This window comes from Rhinatrema bivittatum, chromosome 8, assembly GCF_901001135.1.
Source record: "Rhinatrema bivittatum chromosome 8, aRhiBiv1.1, whole genome shotgun sequence".
NCBI lineage: Eukaryota > Metazoa > Chordata > Amphibia > Gymnophiona > Rhinatrematidae > Rhinatrema > Rhinatrema bivittatum.
The window spans coordinates 43,861,995-43,885,501 of NC_042622.1; the positions used below are offsets into that span (position 1 = coordinate 43,861,995).

Sequence of the window (23,507 nt, forward strand, 5' to 3'; positions counted from 1 at the left end):
AAGCAGCAGCTCAGGAAGTCTGTTCCAGGTGTACATCCCAGCGAGGTGGAAAGCATGGAGATGGGAGGTGGCGATTAAGAAGAAAGACAGTTATAAGTGTTTCTTGCCCACAGAGGCAGTAAATGTACCCTTCCCTTCTCTTCCCCCACCATCTGGTATGATCACCTTCTCTTCCCTTCTTTTTCCTCCCCCTACCACCCCCTAACATAATCAACTTTTCTTTCCTCTCCCTATCACCACTTGATACAATTACCTCCCCCCTCCCAGCATAATCCCCTTTCTGTCTCTCTCTCCCCCCCCCTACATCAGCACAATCATCTTTCCTTCCCTTCTCACCCCTTTGGCATAATCAGCTTCCCACCTGTGGCATAATCACCTTCACTCCACCCACCCCCTGCTAGTTTAATCACCTTTCCTCCTTCTCTCTCCCCCACACCCCCCATTATCATCTTGCCTTCACTCCCTGGTCCATCAATTTTCTGTCCCTCTCCACATGCAATCATTACATTTCCAGCCGTTACCTGCATACAGTCATTTGTCTTCCTCTCCCGCGCCCCCCCCCCCCCCCCCCCTGTGAGTTCCCTCCAGTCAGCAGGAGCTCATCAGTAGGAACCCTTCTTACCTGCTACCTCCTCTGCCAACTTCCCTGCGAAGTCAGAACCACATGGGGCTCATGGTCTCATGAGATCCACTATTTCCTTGTGGTCTTGATTTCAGAGGGAAGTTGGCAGAGGAGGAAGTAACAACACATAAGTTCTGCTTGCTGATTAGTTCTGCCGGTGGGCGGATATTAGGGAAATGCAATCATTTTAAATGAATAGCACATCTGAACTGAACGAACCAAACTTAAGGGCGGATTTTAAAAAGGCCAAGCGAGTAAAATCCGCCGATCCTATTTTCAAAAAAGGCCTGGTCATGTGTGAAAAGGCCAGTACACGCATACGTGTGGGCCTTCATGAAAGGGGCAGGCCGGGGGGGGGGGGGGTGTTTTCTGGGCGGGGCGGGGCTAGAGGCGCCTGGAACGGTGGCCATTTGCAGGAGCAAAAGGTAAAATACAAAACTTAAGGGTAGCTAGGAAAGGGATAGGGGGAAGGTAGGATAGGGGAAGGGGAAGGGAGGTTAGGGTAGGGGGTTGGGAAGTTCCTTCCCAGTTCACTCCTTAATTGGAGAGGATTGGGAGGGAACTGGGGAAGACCTCGATGCATCGCCGCTTGTATTTGCAAAATTATAGCCCCCCCTTGCGTGCGCATGTTATAAAATTGTGCATCCATGTACTTTTCGAAAATCTACCCCTTAGACTTTTACAAAAATATCAGAAAAGTTTGGAGCATTTTTGTTTTGTTTACAAAATAATGGCCTCTCTGAAGCCTTTATCCTGCCACCTATGAAAGCTGCAGGGCCTCTCTGGGCCCCAGGAACCTCTCTTCTACTCCACAAAGACAGCCAGGGGGCCCAGGCCTACCTGGCTGGTCTGAGCCGGGGCCCAGCTGGGGCTGCTCTTCGACCCTCCCTCCACCCCCAAAAAAATTGCTGGAGCAGGAGACCTCCCCAGCCTCCACTTACCCCTTCCATTAGGATTCCCGAGGTGCAAGGAGCAGAAGCAATGCCTACTTGCTCCTGCCGTGATGTCCATTGTTTAAAAATGGTGCTGGCGGCCCTGAGGCTGGCAGCAAATATATTTCACTTTGGTGCCTGTCTCAGGGATGACTGGTTCCATTATGACAGCATTTTGGCAGCAGCCTAAAGGCTGCTGGTGCCATTTTTTAACAATGGAGATCAGGGAAAAAGTAAGTGGGCATTCCTCCTGCCCTTTGTACCCTAGGACCCCCACAAAAGGGGTAAGTGGGGCCAAGGAGGATCCCAGCCCCAGGAATTTTTGGGGGGCATGGGAGGGGATCAGAGGAGCTCAGGGAGTCCCTGGTTAACCTGGCTCAGTGTAGCCAGGTAGGCCCCGGTGTGGTCTTTGCAGGGCAGAAGCCCGATAATGCCTCGACTGGTCTTGGGACAACTCAGCCGAGCAGGCCCATGTTTCACAGCTTTTGCTGCAACCAGAAAGGACATTTTTGGGGACTATTTTTGTGATGTTTTTGGGGGGGATTTTTTTTTTTTTAATTGTTACCGTATTTCCACGACAATAACCCGCCCACGTATATAACCCGCCCACACACATAACCCGCAGGTTTTCCAGATTTATGAAAAAAAGTTTTAATATACCCCGCCTCCTCATATAACCCGCGGGCAGACAGGGCGCTTGTCCGAGGGGCATCGCATCCCTCGGTCATTCATTCGTTCATTTAACCGATTTCTGGTTCCATGCGAACCCCTCTGTCACAATCAGACCGTGAACACGGAGCAGTGAGAGCAGGCTGGCGGGAAGAGCCGCTTAAACCCCGGGGACCTTTGCGCGGTTTGCAGGACTTGCAAGCTTAAAGCCTGGGGAGGGGAAGGCCGTAAAGCGCCGCTCAGGTCTGGGCCAGAACCCGCGCTTCCCTCCAGCCTTACCCCCATTGCTCCTTCCGTGCTAAGCGGCTTTTCCCGGCAGGGCGGACGCTGCCCGCTCTCGGAGCGCACGGCCGGGCTCTCAGTCACCGACCGGAAGCTACAGCTCCGCCATGGTTGTGAGGGCGAGACAGGCGTGAAGTGCCGCTCAGGTCTGGGCCAGAACCCGCGCTTCCCTCCAGCCTTACCCCCATTGCTCCTTCCGTGCTAAGCGGCTTTTCCCGGCAGGGCGGACGCTGCCCGCTCTCGGAGCGCACGGCCGGGCTCTCAGTCACCGACCGGAAGCTACAGCTCCGCCATGGTTGTGAGGGCGAGACAGGCGTGAAGTGCCGCTCAGGTCTGGGCCAGAACCCGCGCTTCCCTCCAGCCTTACCCCCATTGCTCCTTCCGTGCTAAGCGGCTTTTCCCGGCAGGGCGGACGCTGCCCGCTCTCGGAGCGCACGGCCGGGCTCTCAGTCACCGACCGGAAGCTACAGCTCCGCCATGGTTGTGAGGGCGAGACAGGCGTGAAGCGCCGGGGCGTGGGGAGAGAGATGTTAACCGCTGCTGTAAAATTTTTTCTGGATAACCCGCCCACGTTTATACCCCGCGGGGGGCATGCGGGGTAGGTAAAAACGCACATTACCCGCGGGTTATATGCGTGGAAATACGGTATTTTGTTTGGGAAATGATCCAAACTGAAAAAAACATTACATAAAACAACAACAACAAAATCCTCCGAAATGAAAAAATGAAATGAAACAAACTTTTTGTCCATCACATCCCTAGAGGATATTGAGTAGGAAACTGGGGGTGAGAACTGAAGCAAAGATGCTTCTGTGAGCAGCAGTGGCTCAGTCCCACCCCTCTTCTTTTTGCTAAAGGAGACTCCACTGCCCCTGCCCAACAGCCCTGGTCTTCTCTGCGAATTCGCTAGCATCCCTGGGCTTTAGCCATGGTGCCCGGCATGCATTGTTAGGATTCACAGAATCCCTGGAAGGCCCTGTCTGCATGCCACTGCTTGCCTGAGAAACAGAGTTCATGGGGTGGGGGGGGGGGGAAGGATAAATAAGAGAGGAGAAGTAGTAAGAGGCAGCAGAATAAATGCACATATAGGTAAGAGAAACTCAGCCTTTCCATGACGACATGGAGTTATTTAGTAAATCTAAAGGACACTATTAAGTCGATAGAGGATGGAAAACATGGTTTAAAAAATAATCAGCACAACATGAAGTACCTGCTTGAGTCAGTGTAGCTGCCTTCTCTAATATCAAATATTACAGTTAAACATCAAGAGGGTTATATTCAATAGGCTGGGTAGTGGACAAGGTATCCAGCTAAAGTTAGCCAGATAACACCCTGTATATTCAACGGGATAAACATCCCATTAAATATATCAGCATAAAGTTATCTGGCTACATACAGCTGGATAACGAATAGGTCTATATTCAAAAGCTATTTAGATGGATAACATAATAGTTAAATGGCTTAGCTGGCTATATTTGGATTAAATAGGGGAAGGGAGGGGAAGGTGGGGGGAGCGAAAGGAAAGTGCCCTCCGAGGCCGCTCCGATTTCGGAGCGGCCTCGGAGGGAACGGGGAAAGCCATCAGGCCTCCCCTGGAGCTCGGCGCATGCAGGGTGCACAAGTGTGCACCCCCTTGCGTGCGCCGACCCTGGATTTTATAACATGCGCGCGGCAGCTCGCGCATGTTATAAAATCGGGTGTACATTTGTGCGCTCCAGGTAGCACGCACAAGTGTACCCCGGGCACGCTCCTGTAAAAATCTGCCCCTTAGTGTCCTTTGCATTACGGTACCATCTGATCGGGATATGGTGCTACGTCTGTTTATGCGAAATCGTATGGCACAGTTTCATTGAGGGAAAATTTGCATTTATCTGGATTTATTAAAAATATCTCAGGTGAGAAGGAAGAAATTCTTAAGTATGTGCCCGGAGGTCCTGGCTAGGGGAGCCACTTTCCTTTTGAAATATCCCTGCAAGTGTGTTTTAAATTATTTAAATTTTAAGTATGTTTTTCTTGATCCGCAGTAATTGCATTTGTTCGGAGAAGGGCTACCAAAATGATAAGGGGAATGGAACAACTCCCCTATGAGGAAAGACTAAAGAGGTTAGGACTTTTCAGCTTGGAGAAGAGACGACTGAGGGGGGATATGATAGAGGTGTTTAAAATCATGAGAGGTCTAGAACGGGTAGATGTGAATCGGTTATTTACTCTTTCGGATAGTAGAAAGACTAGGGGCACTCCATGAAGGTAACATGGGGCACATTTAAAACTAATCAGAAAAAGTTCTTTTTTACTCAATGCACAATTAAACTCTGGAATTTGTTGCCAGAGGATGTGGTTAGTGCAGTTAGTATAGCTGTGTTTAAAAAAGGATTGGATAAGTTCTTGGAGGAGAAGTCCATTACCTGCTATTAATTAAGTTGACGTAGAAAATAGCCACTGCCATTAGCAATGGTAACATGGAATAGACTTAGTTTTTGGGAACTTGCCAGGTTCTTATGGCCTGGATTGGCCACTGTTGGAAACAGGATGCTGGGCTTGATGGACCCTTGGTCTGACCCAGTATGGCATTTTCTTATGTTCTTATGTTCTTATCCAGCTAAAATCTAGCTGGCTAATAAGTTAGGAGGCTAGAATTTAGCCGGATAAGTTAGGGGCAGTCCGAAGCATAACTGGGAGGATCTGAGTAAGCCAGCTACGTTAACCTGCTAACTTTGATATTCAGAGTTAGCCGGTTGACTTAGCCGGCTAAGTCTGGTCGGGCCAAAGAGCTTTCCTAAAGTTAGTTGGCTATAGTTAGCTGGCTAACTAACTCCTAGATGTATCCCAATGCTATATTTATAGCAGAAATAGTGCCCACGATAAAAAAAACGGGGCATGGTTAGGCTAATTTCGAAGCTACCACATCGCACAGACAATTTCCGCAACTCACACCTTGTGCTAATTTCCGCAACGCTTCAAACAAGCTAGGTAGAGAGTGCATTGTACAAATCAACTCCTCTTGTACCTTTCATCGATTCAAACAGCAGAAAATCTTCAGTGCTGTCAGTTTTGCTGTTCGTACCTCCTAATATGCATGTAAAAGCACCCTCCCAATCCACCCCACCCCCCAAACCCCACACTGAGTTAAAAGTGCCCCCTCTTACAGTGGTATAAATAGAGTGACATATTGATTTCTTTCTCTCTCTCTCTCAAGTTTAATCCTCCCCCTGCTGGCCAACACCCACCCCAAAGGGAAATATACAGGGGGGGGGGGGGTCGGGTGAAATATATTACTTTCATCAATGGGCAGTGGCGTAGCGAGGGGTGGGCAGGGTGGGCGGCCGCCCCGGGCGCCGGGTCTAAGGGGGCGCCAAAACGCCTGATAAAATAAAATGTGCCAAATAAGCGGCGTCGTGCGTGGTGGCGAAGTGAGAGCGATTCGAGCAGTTTGATGACGTCAAACTGCTGTTTGATGGAGGGAGGGGGCGCCGAAGAAGTCTCTTGCCCCGGGCGCCAAATTGTCTAGCTACGCCACTGTCAATGGGTCCATATTCAAAGGTATTTAGACAGATAACTTGTGCATTTTCTGGCTAAATGCCAACTTTTGAATATTTCTGCCACTTAGCTGGCCAAATGTTAACCAGATATTGTAGGGGCATTTCAGGGCAGAATTAAGTTAGCCAGATAAGTTATCTGGCTAATTCTGATATTCAAAGTTAGCTGATAATTTATTTGGCTTATTACACAGCTGGATAAACTTATCCAGCTAACTTTAAGATAGTCGGGTATGTTCAATGGTGCAGCTGTTGCATTGAACAGTCAGCCAAAGTTAGCCGGATAACAGCCGGAGACAGCAGCTAAAAATGGACCCCAGGATAAAAGTGATACTTTGTCTGCACTCCTCATCTTATTCTCCACATCTTATTTATATTCTATGAATGCTACTAGGAGGCTTGCCTTATAAACCTAATACCAAAACAACCCCGCAGATATTTACCTACACCAAGCATTTTATCTGCCTCAGATTAGGCAGACAAATGCAAATCTACATGCAAATTTTGTATTATAAAATCATTACAAAGCTACAAAGGGCCTCTGTTGTGCAAAATTCTTGAGATATGGCAAAGGACAAATGTCCTGGAGCCTTTTTGCTCATGCTATAAAAAAAGAAAAAAAAAACTTGCCCTGGCTCACCCAATTTATGGTTCTTTCTCTGCACAAATCTGCTCACCATTCATGCCCACATCATGAGAGAAAAGCCTTGTGCTGGCCATTAAAATACGTTGGCAATAACAAATACTGACACATAATTATAAAATTAACAAGAAAAGGATGTGGGATGAAAAGAAGAGAGATTCTCCATACCTTCATCAAATTTATAATTCCGTGTGACATCTATCCGCACATCAGAGCCCACATCCTTGGTGCTGATGTTTTTCCCAATTAATTTGGTACTGGTGTAGGTTTTCACTGTATACCCGGAATCATAGACAATGTAGCTCTCGTAGTCTGCATTCACCTCAGAAAATACAAATGGAGCATCATAAGGGAGCTGCACGTCTCCTTCCTTGATGGCATGTAGTGAGGTGGGACCAAGGCAAAATATTCCTACGAGCGAAAACAAGAGAAACAAAGCAATTACTGCCATTTGCCCAGACTGCTCTCTCCTTTCCTCTCTCCTGCCCTCCTATACTAGAATGGCTAATTTACATCTGTGTACATGGACCAGCAAATCTCATTTTCTTTATGGCCGGGTCTTCTGCCAAGGTTCTCCCATCTCACCCACGCTTTCATCGGAGATCAGGTCTTTCCAGATTTCTTCTCTTAACACCACATTTCCAAAGCCTGCATTTTCTTTATGATGTCTTTACTGTAAATCAGTGTTTCACTTCTCTGTCCTACCACTGAGAAGTCATGCACACTCAGAAGCCTTTTCCTTACCTTTAAGTATGTCCCTTACAGTCCCAAAACTCATTTTTGCATTTCCAATACTTCTTTTTAGTTCCTTAAACATTTTCCATCTTCTGTGATCCAACCGCGGGGATATTTATGGGGGCAATTTTCAAAGGGATTCTTGGCAGAGAAACGGAGAAGGCTGCTTTGAAAATTGCACCTCCCCCCTCCTTTGTGGGGCGGGGGGGAAGGGGTGCTGCTGGGTTAGCTAGGTAGAAGCTGGGGTCAGGGTGGAGAGGGGAAAGAGGAAAGGGGAAAGGGAAGGATGGAACTGGAAAGAAAAGGCCGATCGCGTCGCATGCATGCATGGACATCGGATTTTATAACGTGCGTGCGCGGTTTTGAAAATTGTTGGGGTTTTTTTTGGTTTGGTGGCAGGGGGCAGAGGTGCCTTCAAACGAAATAAAATGAAAAACAAATGGAACTTTCTATCTCTTTCTGTTTTTTTTTTTGAGGGGGAGGGGAAAAAAAAAAAGGAAACAAAGTATGAAATTTAAATTTCCAATTCAAATAAAAAATGTATTTAAGCCCTCAGTATAATTTCGAGACAGGAAAGTAATTATCTATGTCATGCAGGGCCAGATTCACGCAAGCTTTTCCCCCATTCTGTGTCTATGTGAAAAGACCTCGATTAACCCGGCCTCTGACTGCTCAGCAAATTAATTCATGGTAAGGTTAGTAATGCTTACAACAAGTATCTGTACAGGGCCAGCTCTAGGCTAAGTAAGCAGCGCCTTGTGTGCCAACGAAAATTGCCAGCTGAGCTGAGGGAGAGGAAGTGCCAGGCGGGGGTGGCGGGGGGTGGGGGGGGGGGGGTGAGGAGCGATGCAACAACTCCTCTTTCACCCCACAGCCCTTCTTGGAAGGGGGATGGGCAGGATCAGCAGTTGTTGTCCGGTGGGGCCCAGCAGCTGATCTTCAGGCCTGCAGGGCCATCTCAGAAGGGGAAGGGGGGGCAGCAGGATGCTCTGCTCTGCTTCGGTCCCGAGGACTGCATTTCGAAGGAAGAGGCAGTTCTTTTTCAGAGACAAGTGGGAGGGAGCTGTGGCCTTGGCACCCCCCCCCCTGCAACTGCACAGACCCCCCCCAAAAGCCAGCTCTATATGTGTAGATCAGCTCTATATATGTAGATATTCATGCATAAAGTCCCGTCTTACCATCACTAGTCTCTTGGGGAGTTGCATCCAAAACCTGCCATCCATCATAAGTCGCTCCAAGATCAGGTCGTTGGAACCAGCCTTCATTCCACACATGAAAATTCCTGTATAATGGACGATACAATGCAGCAATTAATGTATGGCTGACCTGGTTGGAAGATTACAGGGGACCTCAGAGTACCCATGACTGCCTCTCTTTTTTGACATGAAACGTGGCAAAACAATACTGATTCCTTACTGCTACCAGAGTGCACGCAAGAGGTTCAGACTTATTGGTGGAGCTATATTATCTGTGTGCTAATGTGAATCTTATTTACCTTGTGTTACATCACCAGGTTTTGCCACCTTTCCTACCAGATAAAATTACTGCATTTTGCTGTGACAGTATTTTTGCAAAATCTAAATACAAAACTTGGTTCTAACTATACAAATTGTTACCCTATATGAAAATGTAAGTCAACAAAAAAAGCATTCTAGGACTTCTAGGTCTACATTCTTGACGTTAGAAAGTTAACAGTTCAAGTCCCGAAAAGTCTTGAGGAAGATTTTTTTTGTGTGTTATTATTCCTAAGGTGACAAGTGGGCTGAAGTGAAGCAGATAACCTGAATCCCATTGCCAGTTGTTTCTGATAAAGTTGCACCAATCGTCCAGGCATGAACTCTAGGTACTGTACTGTAGAGAAGCCAGGGGTAAAGCCTTGACAACTGGTGCTACTGCTCATAACTTTCAAACTTGTGCTCATTCAAACCCCTTTTTGTGTCTGTTACCAAAATATGTGCATCTCCCTTCTTGCAACTTGAGAAAATATTGAAAATTAGATGCATTTTTTTCCAGCTCAGAATGATAGCAGAGTACATTCTGCAGCGTAATATACATTTTATTTTACGTTGCACGGCGTGCTAGCACATAACCACAGACTTTATTAGCATATTGGAAACTATTACAACAGCAGAAATAAAAGTATCCTTTATAGTCCATTCAACAAATGAATGGGAGCATTTTAGTAGCTCACAATGAGGTATATTTTAAAAGGGCTGTGCAGGCACCATGTGTGTGCGGTTCCTGGCGTGTGCACATGGACACGCCTATTTTATAACATGTGCACACGGGTGCTGACTCGCGTGCACAAGGGGGGGATTTTTAAAATAAACGCGCACCGAAGCGACTAGGCCTTTCCCCAGTTCCCTAACCCCCTAGCTACCTTTCCTCCTTTTTCCCCCTCTCTGCTCTGACCCCTAAACCCCATCTACCTACCCTAATTTTTTTTTGTTTTAAAACTTACCTGCTCTGACAAGCAGAAGTAAGTTCCACGCGCCAGCCGGCGTGCACTTCACTGGGACAGCGCCTAATGGCCCCCGCCCGCCCCTCCCCCAGCCCGCCTCTTTTTAGAGACCCTGCTCTACCTCGCGTACCAGGAGATACGCGCGTGGCCGGGCCACTTTGAAAATGTGCTTGGCGCGTGCGTGGCCCAACCACGCCCGTATCTCCTAGTATTTGCGCGTGCCAGGGAATTAAAATTAGGCCAAATGCATTTTATCTGTAGGAAATAATCACAGGCATACCAGCTATTCAATGCCTATTACAAAAGAGTTTTTATGGAAAGAAGGGCCTGAGTTACCTTTACTTGCTTGATGAAATGTTTGGAAGTGAGGAATTATTCCAAGTAAAAAGATATGAAAAAGATATTTTAGACAAATAGGAGGTCAAGCCCCTCTGGAAGACAAATGGGCAACTCTGTAACTGTTTCCTCATTGATCTATGTAGGCAGTTCAAATATTAGCAAAGGTTTGCTATGCACATATTTGGTGTACACTTGTGAATCCTTGAGATGTGGTCCTACAGCATTGCAAAAGCCTCATTAGCCAAGAAGTTAATATCCCAGGGATGTTAGACAGACACTGAGCAGGAACAAAGGTGGATACCTGGAATGCCCTTCCGGAGGAGATGGTGAAGACAAAAACAGTGAAAGATTTGGGATAAACAGCCTGGATCCCTAAAGGCAAGAGGATGGAAATGAAGAAAAGAGTGCGGGGGGGGGGGGGGGGGGGAACTTGCTGGTGTGACGGTTACTACCCTTAACCAATAAACCTTCATATTGTTGATGCAACTCACTATTGCTCTCAGCTTTAATGGCAGGGAGAAAAGAGGAAAAGGGGAATTTGTTTCAGCCAGCAACCAACAAGGACATGAATTTTACGGTCTGGGAAAACAAATAAGCATGGGGGTAACTTGCTGATGCAGCTTGTTACTCCCTTTAACCAATAAGCCTTATACTTCTGATGTAACTCCAACATTACTCTCTGCTTCAACGGCAAGAGGTAACAGGGAATTGGACTCAAACAGCAAGCAACAAGGGCTGACTTTAATGGGAGTAACTTGTACGGCACGGCTGTTGCCACCCACTGATGATACCTTTATAGGGGAGACCTGTATGGCGCGGCTGGGGCTACCATAAGCATGCTGGGCAGACTGGATAGACCATTTGGTCCTTTTCTGCCATCATTTCTACATTTCAGTCCTGTATAATGTGTCTTATGTAACTCACATATATGGGATCTCTGTGATGTTAAAAATGTTGAAACATTGATAGTTACCATACGCTGTCACTGCTCATGCCTGCAGGCTCTCCAAAAGGGGTAACGTAAGTTTCAATTTTCAGATTTTTATCTGTGTCGTGGGCAGAGTTAAAGTTTGAAATACAACGGGCACCAATTCCAAGACATCTTAGTACTGAAAAGAAAAAAAAGTTTAATTTCAGTTACAGAACTTAGTATTAATTTATTTAGCCTCATTAGCCTTTTCTTCTCGTGTTGCATGATTTCTAAATGCACGCTGTTTTCTTGGTCTGTAATGCTCCTTCCCAACACTAGAATGCAATAGGGATGTGCATCCGTTTTCCACGTATTTGAAATCCGCAACTTATTTTTTGCTGTTAAATACGTGGGGAGGCGAAACGCATCGCGACTCCCCACGTATTAAACAGATTTCTGTTTAATTTGGCCTAAATAAAAATTTAAACCCCCCAACCCTCCTGACCCCCCCCCCCAAGACTCACCAAAACTCCCTGGTGGTCCAGCGGTGGGGTCCGGGAACTCACTCAGACCCTCGGTGCTAATTTCATCATGGCGCCGATAGCCTTTGTCACAGGGGCTACCGGTGCCATTGGTCAGCCCCTGTCACATGGCCATCAGCGCCATCTTGTGCTCCTACCATGTGACAGGGGCTGACCAATGGCACCGGTAGCCTCTGTGACATAGTATGGGCAAAGGCTATCGGCGTCATTTTGAGTCCTGGCCTGGCGTCGGACGGCAGGTCGCTCCGGGACCCCCGTTGGACCCACAGGGACTTTTGGCCAGCTTGGGGGAGGCCTCCTGACCCCCACAAGACTTGCCAAAAGTCCAGCGGGGGTCCGGGAGCGATCTCCCTTCACACCGGCCGCCTGATCCCAATACTCAAAATGGCGCCGATCGCTGTCATAGTGAGGGCAAAGGCGATCGGTGCCATTTTGAGTATTGGCGGGACGGCGATTTTGAGTCTCAAAATGGCGCCAATTGGCGCCATTTTGAGTATTGGGATCGGGCGGCCGGCGTGAAAGGAGGTCACTCCCGGACCCCCGCTGGACTTTTGGCAAGTCTTGTGGGGGTCAGGAGGCCCCCCCAAGCTGGCCAAAAGTCCCTGTGGGTCTAACGGGGGTCCCGGAGCGACCTGCCGCGCCGACGCCAGGCCAGGCCGATGGCCATGTGACAGGAGCTGACCAATGGCACCGGTAGCCCCTGTGACAAAGGCTATCGGCGCCATGATGAAACTAGCACCGAGGGTGTGAGTGAGTTCCCGGACCCCACCGCTGGACCACCAGGTAGTTTTGGTAAGTCTTGGGGGGGTCAGAAGGGTGGGGGGTTGTAGTTAATTTAGTAGAAACATATTTACAGATCGACAACTTATTGAATTCTCCATACGTCCGCATGAAACGGAATTGACCCCCCACGAATACCTATCGCGTATGCAACGAAAACTTTTTGCCTGCACACCTCTAGAATGCAACAGAAATTATAGGGGAATGAATCATACCCTATAACCAAAATTCCCTTTAAAAATCTCATTACAGCAAATACTTTTATAAGTGTGAAGATAACTTCGCAATCCTCACAAACAGGGTCACTTATCAAATTACGTTAGGGTCTTATCGCCCGTGATAATGCCATAAATGCCCACGATAAATAATGCATCGCGAGAAGCGTATGCAAATTTTAAATATTTTTACTGAATGGGAGGAGTTTGTGTGGAGTTAGGGTGGAGTAAATTAAAATGAGGGGTGCTGAGCGTTGCGTGTGATGGTGGATATCGGATTTTATAACATGCGCGCGGCAACGTGCGCATGCTATAAAATCTGCGTGTCCATTTGCGCATGCCAAGAACCACCATGGACGCCTGCGTGGCCCTTTTAAAATTTACCTCATTGTGAGCTAATAAAATGCTCCCATTCATTTGTTGAATGGAATCTAAAGGATACTCTTATTTCTGCTGTTGTAATAGTTTTAACGCTGGAAATAATTATACCTTTTTTCCTGGCGTTATATGCTGTGCAATATGCCCAAAACAGAATTTGCTTTCAAAATCGCAAATTGTGAGATAGCGAAAGAGAAAGAGTGCCTCTAGGGCTCTTTTTAGCCACCAAGGAATGGGGTCCAGCTTCGGCCCTATCTTTCTTTGGCCGCCACAGAATGGAAACCATGGCAGCCATTCTGCAGCCCTGAATCTGTTTGTATATATTGCCTGTCTGAATGTTACCCACTCTCAAAAAAGTGCTTGTGCTTTTAGCCCCAAATGGGGAGGAGACATTCACAGGGGTGTATTTAGGATGCGGGAGGAAGAGTATTCGTGCAGATAGCATTTTTTTAAATCTTTATGCATACTTTTCAAGCAAACGTCTACCCATACAAGGTATAAAGGATCATATGTTCTTCATCCCCACAGTAATTTTCTAAGTAAAAGCACAAGAATATTTTCACTTTGAAAATGGGTATAAAGTCCATGGATAAAATATAGGTATGGACATTAGACACCTACTCTGGGTTTGAAATTTGCCTCAGGCAAAGCAGCTGGCTATAGCCACATAGTTTTACAATTTGGCTATATTTAGCCACTGTTAAAGTAGACATTCTCAGGGGGCGTGTTTGGGCTGAGGGAGAAAACGATGCATGTGGAATTAAATTTTCAGTTACACACATGTAATTTCATTCCCAGAGCCCTGGTTGCTCAAATGACAGGAGCAAAGTCTGCAGGTACGAGGGTAGTTTCTCTTTGAAAACTAGCTAAAAGTACACACAGGTCCGTAAATACCAGTAGACTTTGCCGATATGTGGCTTATTACAGTTTGCCCCTTGCATAAGATATTGTTAGCTTCGTGGACCCTTGGGCCGACCGGAACCGATGGATGGAATGCTGTGAGGGTTTGCAGCAGTGGTCCCGACCGGGAGGCGGCAGAGGCAGGCTTGAAGATGGCCGGAGGAAGAACCACAGAAGACCCTATGCGACCAAGGGCTCAGAAGGAAGATGAAGAGGAGGTGAGACTGGCCTGGTGGTAGAGGTCTTCGCCCTGGAAGCCGGTACTCTCCCGAGAGGAGCTCGTAAGAGTCCGGCCGCTGGGACTTAGGAGATTCACCCTGGAAGCCGGTGTCCCCCGAGGAGGAGCCCGTAGGGACCCGGCCGCTGGGACTTAGGCGGGTCTTCGGAGACGGGGTCTTGATGGAGTCCTAGGTAGAGAACCAGAGGGTTGTCGCTCACCAGCCCAATGTCGTGCACCAGGGAAACACCACTAGCCGATCCGGGGTCAGGAACCAGAGAATCACCGAAAGCCAAATCTGAGTCAGAAGCCAGAGGATCACCGGAAGCCAGTCCGAGTCAGGAGCCAGAGAATCACCGAAAGCCAGTCCGAGTCAGGAGCAAGGGAGGTCAGGAAATGAAGCAGGAACACCACAACTGGAAGCAGGGACACCCTGGGAACCTCGTTGCAAGGCAGGGAAACCTGGGACTGCAGGGCTTACATAGCCCTGCAGCGTCTGACGTCATCCGAGGGAGGAGCAGGGCTTTCCCGCGCTGGCCCCTTTAAATTTAGTGCTGGGACGCGCGCGTCTAAGGGGGCGGGGCCAGCCGCAGCAGGACGCCGACTGCTCCGTTGGAGCAGGAGTGCGGCGTTAGAGGCCCCAGCAGGCCTAGGCGAGGCGGACACGGGCCGGAACCGCGTCGGTGGTAAGTGGCGATCCCGGGGCCGACCCGGGATCGCAACAGATATCTTTCAAGTCTTCCATCTACCTTCTGAATCTTTCATCAAATTTCATGGCGGTTTCTTGGGCCTTTATGAGATCAAGATACTAGTTCAGTTCAAGAGAAATAATCAACACTGATTCCATGAAAATCTGATTCTACAGCTGAAATATTTGCTGCTCCCTTGAGCATAGTCAAAACTAAATATTTGTTGTTGATTTTCTTTCATATTAGAAAATACCTGTGCACATCACGCCTGCAAAGACCCAGCACTGTCCATACTTGACAGGTTGATAACCACTATTGAACCACTGGCGTAAGATGGAGACACTTCCATTCCAGGAGGTTGGGCTTGTCCCATCTAAATAGTCTTCACTCCAGCTTCCAAGCACAACTCCATTATCATCATTGCTGTTGACCTGGAGATGATATAATCACATGAGAAGAAAGAAAAAATGATGACAGACATAGAATGCAGGAAAATGTAACTGGGTTTGTAACTCCTGGGGGGAGTGCAAATTAATTATTTCCTCACCATGGCACTAAGCACTCTGCCCACATAGGCAGGATCATTCCTTTTGGATACATCAAGCACTGGGTTACGCTTGTAATTTAAACTCTGGTCCAGCATTTGGAAGCAAATATTCAACATGTTATCTTCAAACTGTAGGAAAAAAAACATTTACACTGTAACCAGGATTTGCCAGGGAATTGTACATCTTAATGAGAGGTCAACCAGGATTTCTCTCATGTGATCATTAAGATGTAGCATTGGACCACATTTAGAATTTAATGTCCATTATACTTCTGAGAGCTACTGGATCAATTAAATATTAAATCACCCTTCAAAACTGTCTAAATTTCTTTCAAAATTTTCCCAGATCTGCTGGCAAAAATCTGACAGATTAGCTAAATATATTAGAGAATATTCTCCAATCTGCACACTATGATCAGTGCAATCTAATCTGCTGACAGTACCAACATCCAAGGGTTATAAACTATAACAAACCAGATTACATGCATTTTCTTATGTTGGTCCAAATCTACTAGTGGAATTGAGAGACGAGAAAGATATTAGGAATTATAGGAAAAAGATAAAAGCAATGGGCTAGATTTTAAAAGCCCTGCGCGCGTAAATCCTGCTGGATTTACGTGCGCAGGGCACTCACGTGCCGGCGCACCTATTTTGCATAGGCCGCCGGCGCGCGCAAAGCCCCGGGATGCGCGTAAGTCCCGGGGCGTCGTAAAAGGGGCAGGAGGGGGCGTGTCTGGGGGCGTGGCAGCAATCTGGGGCATGTCCTGGGGGCGTGTCTGGGGTCAGGGGCGGTCCGGGGTGGGTCCCGGGGTGAGGTGATGGTTTGGTGGCGGGCCAGAAGGGCGGTCCCGAGTCCCCCAGCACTGCGTGAGCGGCGTGAGCAAGTTACGTCTGCTTCAAGCAGGCGTAACTTGCACAACAAAAGGTAGGGGGGGATTTAGGTAGGGCTGGGGGGTGGAGTAGATAGGGGAAGGGAGGGGAAGGTGGGGGGACGCAGAAGGAAAGCTCCCTCCTAGGCCGCTCTGATTTTGGAGCGGCCTCGGAGGGAACAGAGGCAGGCTGCGCAGCTCAGCTCACGCAGGCTGCCGATTTTGCGCAGCCTTGCGCGCGCCGACCCCGGATTTTATATGATACGCGCGGCTACGCGTGTATCTTATAAAATCCGGTGTACTTTTGTTCGCGCGCGTATGTTTTTAAGATCTACCTCAGTGTTCTTTAAGGATACTGTTAGATATTTAGTTTATATATTTTAAGAGTTTTATTAATACCGCTGGTATTTTGTTATTTTGTTTTAATCATTGTTTGTCTTATGTGATTTATGAATGCTTTGCTGTAAACCACACTGAACTGTGATTTGGAGGTAGTGGTATATAAAGGATTTTAAACACATAAATAGATACATAATTGTTTGCTTTACACACATAATTCAAAACATTTTATGTCAGTTTTTCTCCCATATACCCAACCCCAGTCTTCCCTCCACCCATCTTTCCCCAACTAGTATGTCAGCAAAATAGGGACTCACCGAATACAAATTATCAATCTGTTATGCAGAGATTGTTGGATTTGTGGACCCTTGAGCCGGCTGGGACAGATGATGACACACCGTGGGAAAGCCCATAGTGGAAGTCGAAGCCGGGAAGCGGCACAGGGCAGGAAACTGGAGGAATCTTTACCACTGGAAGCGCGAGGTCCCCTCAGGAAGAGGCCATGAGGACCCGAGTCGCTTGGACTTATGTGTGGTCTCCTATGGGTCGATGTCTGAAGAGGAATTCCAGAGGATAGAGAAGAGTAGAGCTGAAGCCAGGAGGCCAACTGGAACTTCATCACTGGAAGCCCACGGGCCCCCCAAGAGGAGCTCGTGAGGACCCGAGCCACTTGGACTTAGGAGAGACCTCCTGGATGAAAGCCGGAGACAGGAACCAGTGGACAGAAGCTGGAATCAGAAGCCAGTGGATGAGCTGAAGTCAGAAGCCAGTAGTTGAAAGCCGAAGTCAGAAGCCAGTAGTCGAAAGCAGCAACTAGTAGCTCTCAGCAGAGAGTGAACCTCATTGCAAGGCAAGGACAGAGGTGGATGCAGGGTTTAAATATCCCTGCAGTATCTGACGTCATCCCTGGGCTGTCCTCCATCTTCCTGTGCTGGGCCCTTTAAATCTAGAGCCCTTGCGCCCACACGCGTGTCTGGGGGCGAGGACAAATACGGAGGATTGACGGCGTCTCCCTCGAGGAGGGAATGCCGCGGCAGAGGCTAGGCCGGGCCTAGCCGGCTGAAGAGAGGTTCCAGCGGCCCAGGCCACCCTGAGGTAAGTGGAGGGACCGGGGCACGGCCCGGGACCATAACAGTACCCCCCCTCCTATGCCCCCTTCCTGGGGGCTTGGGCTAAGCCGGATGATCCAAGTGGAACTGGTGGAACAGCCCCTTGTCCAGGATGTTAGAGGCCGGTTCCCATGTATTTTCTTCAGGGCCGTAGCCCTCCCAGGAAAGGAGGTACTCCCATCTACGATGGTGGAACCATACATCCAAGACGTCCTTTACTTGGTAGACCATGTCCTCCTGGGCCGCTGGAGTGGCGGATTCAGGGATCCTGTTATGGAAGACGGACAAGACCAATGGCTTGAGCAACGAGACATGAAAAATGTTATGAACTCTGAGCGTAGAGGGGAGGCAGAGCCGGTAGAAGACCGCACCCACCCGTTCCGTGATTGGAAATGGGCCAATGTACCTCAGAGCCAAGCGCATCAAAGGAACCCGCTGGCAAAGGTGTTTGGTACTTAGCCATATCTTGTCCCTGAGAAGGAATGTTGGAGCTAGACGTCGCAGAAGGTCTGCATACCTCTTAGCCGTGACTGCTGTGCGTTGAAGTTTCTCCCGAGTAGAGCCCCAGAGGCTGTGTAGCTGTTGGTCTGTGAGTTGCACGGCCGGTGATGGGACTGCCAATGGCAAAGGCAAAGGAGGTCGGAAATGTCTCCCATAGACTACATGGAAGGGAGGCCTACTGGTAGCCGAATGCCTATGGTGATTGCAGGAGAATTCTTCCCATGGGAGTAAAGCCACCCAATCATCTTGTAGGTCTCCCACGAAGGCTCGGAGGAAGGCTTTCAAGGTCCAGTTTGTGCGCTCCGCTTGGCCATTGCCTTGGGGATGAAAGGCGGTCGTGAAATCCAACTGGACCCCAAATTTCTTGCAAAGTGCTCTCCAATATTTAGCCGTGAATTGTGAGCCCCGGTCGGAGGCAATATGGAAAGGAAGTCCATGTAGGCGAAAGATGTGTTAGGTGAAAAGGCTAGCAAGCTCAGGTACCGTTGGTAACTTAGTAAGGGGGATGAAGTGGGCCATTTTCGAAAACCTGTCGATCGTGACCCATATTACTGTCTTCCCTTCTGAAGCTGGCAAGTCCACGATGAAGTTGGTGGACAAATGGGTCCATGGCTTGGTGGGGATAGGCAATGGTTGAAGAAGCCCCCATGGGCGACCAGTCGGCATCTTTTGTTGAGCACAGGTCGGGCAGGAGCTGACGTAAATTCGAACATCTCTCCTTACCTGAGGCCATCAGTAATATTCGGTCAGCAGATCCAAAGTCCGAGTGACCCCCGAATGCCCTGCGGTCAAGGAGTCATGAGCCCATGACAACACCTTCTTGCACAGGCAAACGGGTATGACCATTATACCCATAGGAACCACCTCTGAAGCTGCAAGAATGACTTTGGCTGGATCGAGGATATAACGGGGCAGATCCAGGTTATCCTCTGTTTCAGCCGTGCGTGAAAGGGTGTCCGCTCTAATGTTCTTGGAGGCTGGCCTGTACCGGAGGAGGAAATTGAACCGGCTAAAGAAGAGCGACCATTGGGTTTGTCGAGAATTAAGGCATTGGGCTCGGCACAAGGATTCCAGGTTCTTGTGATCCGTATAGACGATCACGGGGTACTGGGCCCCTCCAGCCATTGCCGCCACTCCTCCAGCGCAAGCTTGATGTCCAGGAGCTCCTTATCGCCGATACTATAATTTCTTTCCGCTGAAGAGAATTTTCGGGAATAATAGGAACATAGTAGGGGTTTGCCTTTCGTGGATAACAGCTCCTACCGCAAAATCAGATGTGTCTACCTCCACGATGAACTGACGCTGCGGATTTGGATGGTGGAGACTAGAGATGTGCATTTGTTTATTACGAATTAGGCAATTTCGTTGAAATTGCCTAATTCGTTGTGGATCGGGGGGACCTGAACCACGAAATGGATTTTCCCCGAGCTTCGGAGAAAATTCATTTTTCGGGTTAGTGCGGGGGAAGGGGCACATTTATTTAAAAAAAACACAAAAAAACACCTCAACCCTTAAATTTTACTTTCTTACACCCCCCCCCCCCCCACCATCCCGAACCCTTCCCAAGACTTACTAAAAGTCCCTGGTGGTCCAGCGGAGTCCCACAAGCGGTCTCTCCCTCCACGCCATCTGGCCTGCTATGACTCAAAATGGCGCTGATAGCCTTGCCCTAGGGGTGTGCATTCGTTTTGAACTTAAATGTAAAACGCAACTTTTTTTTTTTAACTTAAAAAAGTGATGAGGCGTAAACGATCGGATTTCCAACTTATTCAACATAGCTATGTTGAATACGTTGGAAATCGCGATTGTTGATCTAAATAAAAATTTAAACCCCTCACTCTCCTTAATCCCCCCCCCAAGACTTACCAAAACTCCCCAAGCTGGCCAAAAGTTCCGTGAGGGTCTGGGAGCGGACCCGAGGGGAATCACGTGACGCCGCGTCACTCCGACGTGACGCCGACCTCACGTGCTCCTTGCAAAGGAGTTCAGAAATGGTGTCCTGACCCCGCTGGACCACCAGGGAGTTTTGGTAAGTCTTGGGGGGGGGGATTAAGGCGGGTGAGGGGTTTAAATTTTTATTTGCACATATGGACATAGACTCAACTTATGGAATTCTCCATATGTCCATATTGACCGCAAATGACCCCCCCTTTCGACTTATGGACTTCTCCCATCACGTGATGGCGTTGAAGCCACGGTAATCGATGCAGGGTCAGAGTGACCCATCCTTCTTGGCCACAAAGAAGAACCCGGCCCCGGCAGGGGACTTAGAGGGCCAAATGAAACCTCTGTCCAAATTCTCTTGAATATACGAAGACATGGCCTTAGTTTCTGGAAGCAACAAGAGGTAAACCCGCCCCCTGGGAGGTGTAGTGCCAGGAACCAGGTTTATGGCAATGTCAAAGGGCCAGTGTTCCGGGAGAAGTTCAGCTTTCTCCTTAGAGAAGACATCTTCGTAGTCTTGGTACTGTGGTGGGAGTGTATGGGTGTGGTCAAGAGAGGCACACCGGGATGAGGAATATTCATCAGGCAGAAGTCAAAACAAGACGGGCCCTAAGATGCAATCTGAAGAGTATCCCAGTGTATGACTGGGGAGTCCAGTATAAGGAAAGAGATTTCTTTCACGTGCAGGAGGCCGGTGTGAAGAACCAAGGGCTTGGTGCAGGTAGTAATGTTCCCCGGAAGAAGAGTACCATGAATAGAAGATACCCGGATAGGAGGGATTCGGGGTTGGGCCCCAATCTGCAACTGCTGGACAAGGTCTGCGAGGATGAAATTCCCTCTGGCTCCGGAGTCAACCAAAGCCAGCGTATCAAACGTACCACCAGGGTAGACAAGGTAACAGGTATAGTACATGAGGAGGCGGAACATGTATTACCTAGGGTCAGCTCCCCAATGATCCCTAGGTTCTGGCATTTCCCAGCCGCTCACCACATCGGGCTAGGAAGTGCCCCTTGCCACCGCAATATAGGCACAGACCTTGAGCACGGCGCAGTCTTCTCTCTTCCTGTGAAATTGGACCTCTACCCAACTTCATAGGCTCTATGTCTTGGTCTCCAGGAGAGGCAGAGGAGGAGGGTACAGGTCGGGGAAATGTAGGCCCAGAATTACTGGGTTTATGACCGGACTTCCCTTCCCGAAAACAGCGTTGGATAGGGCGGTCCACCCGTCCAGCCATATCAATCAGGCTGTTCAGGTCATCCAGGAGGTCCCTCGCCGCTTAGTCTTGAAGAGATATCTTCCAAGAATATGCCATGGAGGCTGTCATCCCTCCAGTCTAGCTTGGCTGCCAGGGTACGGAATTCCACCGCATACTTGGCAAGGGACTGGTTGCCTAGGGGTAGCTGAAGTAACTCAGAGGCGGCAGTGGGCCTGCGAGAAGGCTCGTCGAAGATATATCGAAAGGCAGAGACAAACTGTTCCAGATTCCCTAGAAGGGGATCTTTACACTCCCATAGCAGAGAGGCCCAGGCCAGGGGCTTCCCATCCAACAAAGAAATAATATAACTGGTCTTAATCTGATCCGTCGAAAACTGGGAAGGCAGCAGATTGAATAGGATGAAGCACTGATTGAGGAATCCGCGGCAGTACTTCGCTTCCCCCGAGTACCATGAGGGTGCTGGCAGCTGTGTGGGCGTTGCTGGTCCAGGATCGGCTGTGGCAACTGGCGCAGGAGGTACAAGTGCAGGTGTTCCATCAATATAATTGGCCAGTCTGTCTACAGTCACCATCAGAGCATCAAGACAGACTTGCTGTTGCTGCAAACGTTGGGGAATTCCGGGGATGGCCTTTAAACCCGCCACGTCCGCTGGGTCCATGACCTTCCAAACTGTTGGATTCATGGACCCTTGAGCCGGCTGGGACAGATGATGACACACTGTGGGAAGGCCCACAGTGGAAGTCGAAGCCAGGAAGCAGCACATGGCAGGAGACCGGAGGGATCTTCACCATTGCAAGCCCGAGGTCCCCCCAGGAGGAGCCTGTGAGGAACCGAGCCGCTTGGACTTACATGTGGTCTCCTGTGGGTCGATGTCTGAAGAGGAGTTCCAGAGGATAGAGTAGAGCTGAAGCCAGGAGGCCAACTGGAATTTTACAACTGGAAGCCCGCTGTCCCCCCGAGAGGAGCTCATGAGGACCCGAGCCGCTTGGACTTAGGAGAGGCCTCCTGGATGAAAGCCAGAGACAGGAATCAGTGGACAGAAGCTGGAATCAGAAACCAGTGGACGAGCCGAAGTCAGAAGCCAGTAGTCAAAAGCAGCAACCAGTAGCTCTCAACAGAGAGTGAACCTTGTTGCAAGGCAAGGCACAGAGGTGGATGCAGGGTTTAAATATCCCTGCAGCATCTGACGTCATCCCTGAGCTGTCCTCCATCTTTCCGCGCTGGGCTCTTTAAATCTAGAGCCCTTGCGCACGCAGGTGCACTTCTAGGGGGCGGGGCCAAACATGGAGGATCGACGGCATCTCCCTCAAGGAGGGAACGCCGCGGCAGAGGCTAGGCTGGGCCTTAACGGCTGAAGAGAGGTTCCAGCGGCCCGGGCCGGCCCCGAGGTAGGTGGAGGGACCAGGGCACAGCCCAGGACCGTAACAGAGATATAATTCAATTTAGAATCATACTCCGAGAACTAGGGGGGTAAAGTTCCCACAGAAGGACAAAAGTTTGAAAAGAGCTGCTTGCCTTCAATGATATTTTTTCCATAATCATAAAAGAATGTACAGCCTGCATGGCCTCATCGGTCCAATGTCTGATGTCATCCCCCTTTTTGGTAAGGGCTGTGAGGGGTGCTGACAGAAAGGAGTATCCAGCCTTAAACTGTCAGTAATAATTGCAAAGCCAAGGAAGCATTGCAATGCCTTGAGGTTGAAAGGTTAGGGCCAATCCCGGATGGCTTTTACCTTCTCTAGGTTCAAGAGACAATGAAGTCCAAGATTGCAGCTCCAGTTGCTCAAATGTGCACTTCTCTAATTTGGCATATAAGTGATGTTCTCAAAGTCTTTGCAGAACTTACCTTATGTGCCCACAGTGTTGTGCCAAAGAGCAAGTGAAGATGAGGATTTCATCCAGGTAAAGCACTACGTGGGAATACAGGAGGTACCGAGAGTACTTATTGATCATGTGTTGGAAAATGGCAGGGGCATTGCAGAGCCCAAATGGCATGACCAGATATTCATAATCCATCCCTGGTATTGAAGGCCATCTTCCATTCATCACTTTCTCAGATAAGTATAAGGTTATATGCCCCATGGAGATCCAGCTTCGAGAAAATTTGTGCTCTTCAGTGGCAGTCAAACAAC

At 48.8% G+C, this 23,507-nt stretch overlaps 1 protein-coding gene across 1 annotated transcript in view; it reads right to left on the reverse strand.

Moving 5' to 3' along the window:
- The window catches only part of LOC115097550 (protein-glutamine gamma-glutamyltransferase E-like), a 43,256-nt gene that overhangs the window by 15,357 nt on the left and 4,392 nt on the right, over positions 1–23,507 (reverse strand). Inside the window, exons 3-7 of the mRNA XM_029613488.1 lie at positions 15,398–15,526; positions 15,104–15,281; positions 11,193–11,328; positions 8,598–8,701; positions 6,853–7,095 (exon numbers count right to left, since the gene is read on the reverse strand). Of these exons, the coding sequence (XP_029469348.1) occupies positions 6,853–7,095; positions 8,598–8,701; positions 11,193–11,328; positions 15,104–15,281; positions 15,398–15,526 (790 nt within the window). The remainder of the gene's footprint in view (positions 1–6,852; positions 7,096–8,597; positions 8,702–11,192; positions 11,329–15,103; positions 15,282–15,397; positions 15,527–23,507) is intronic.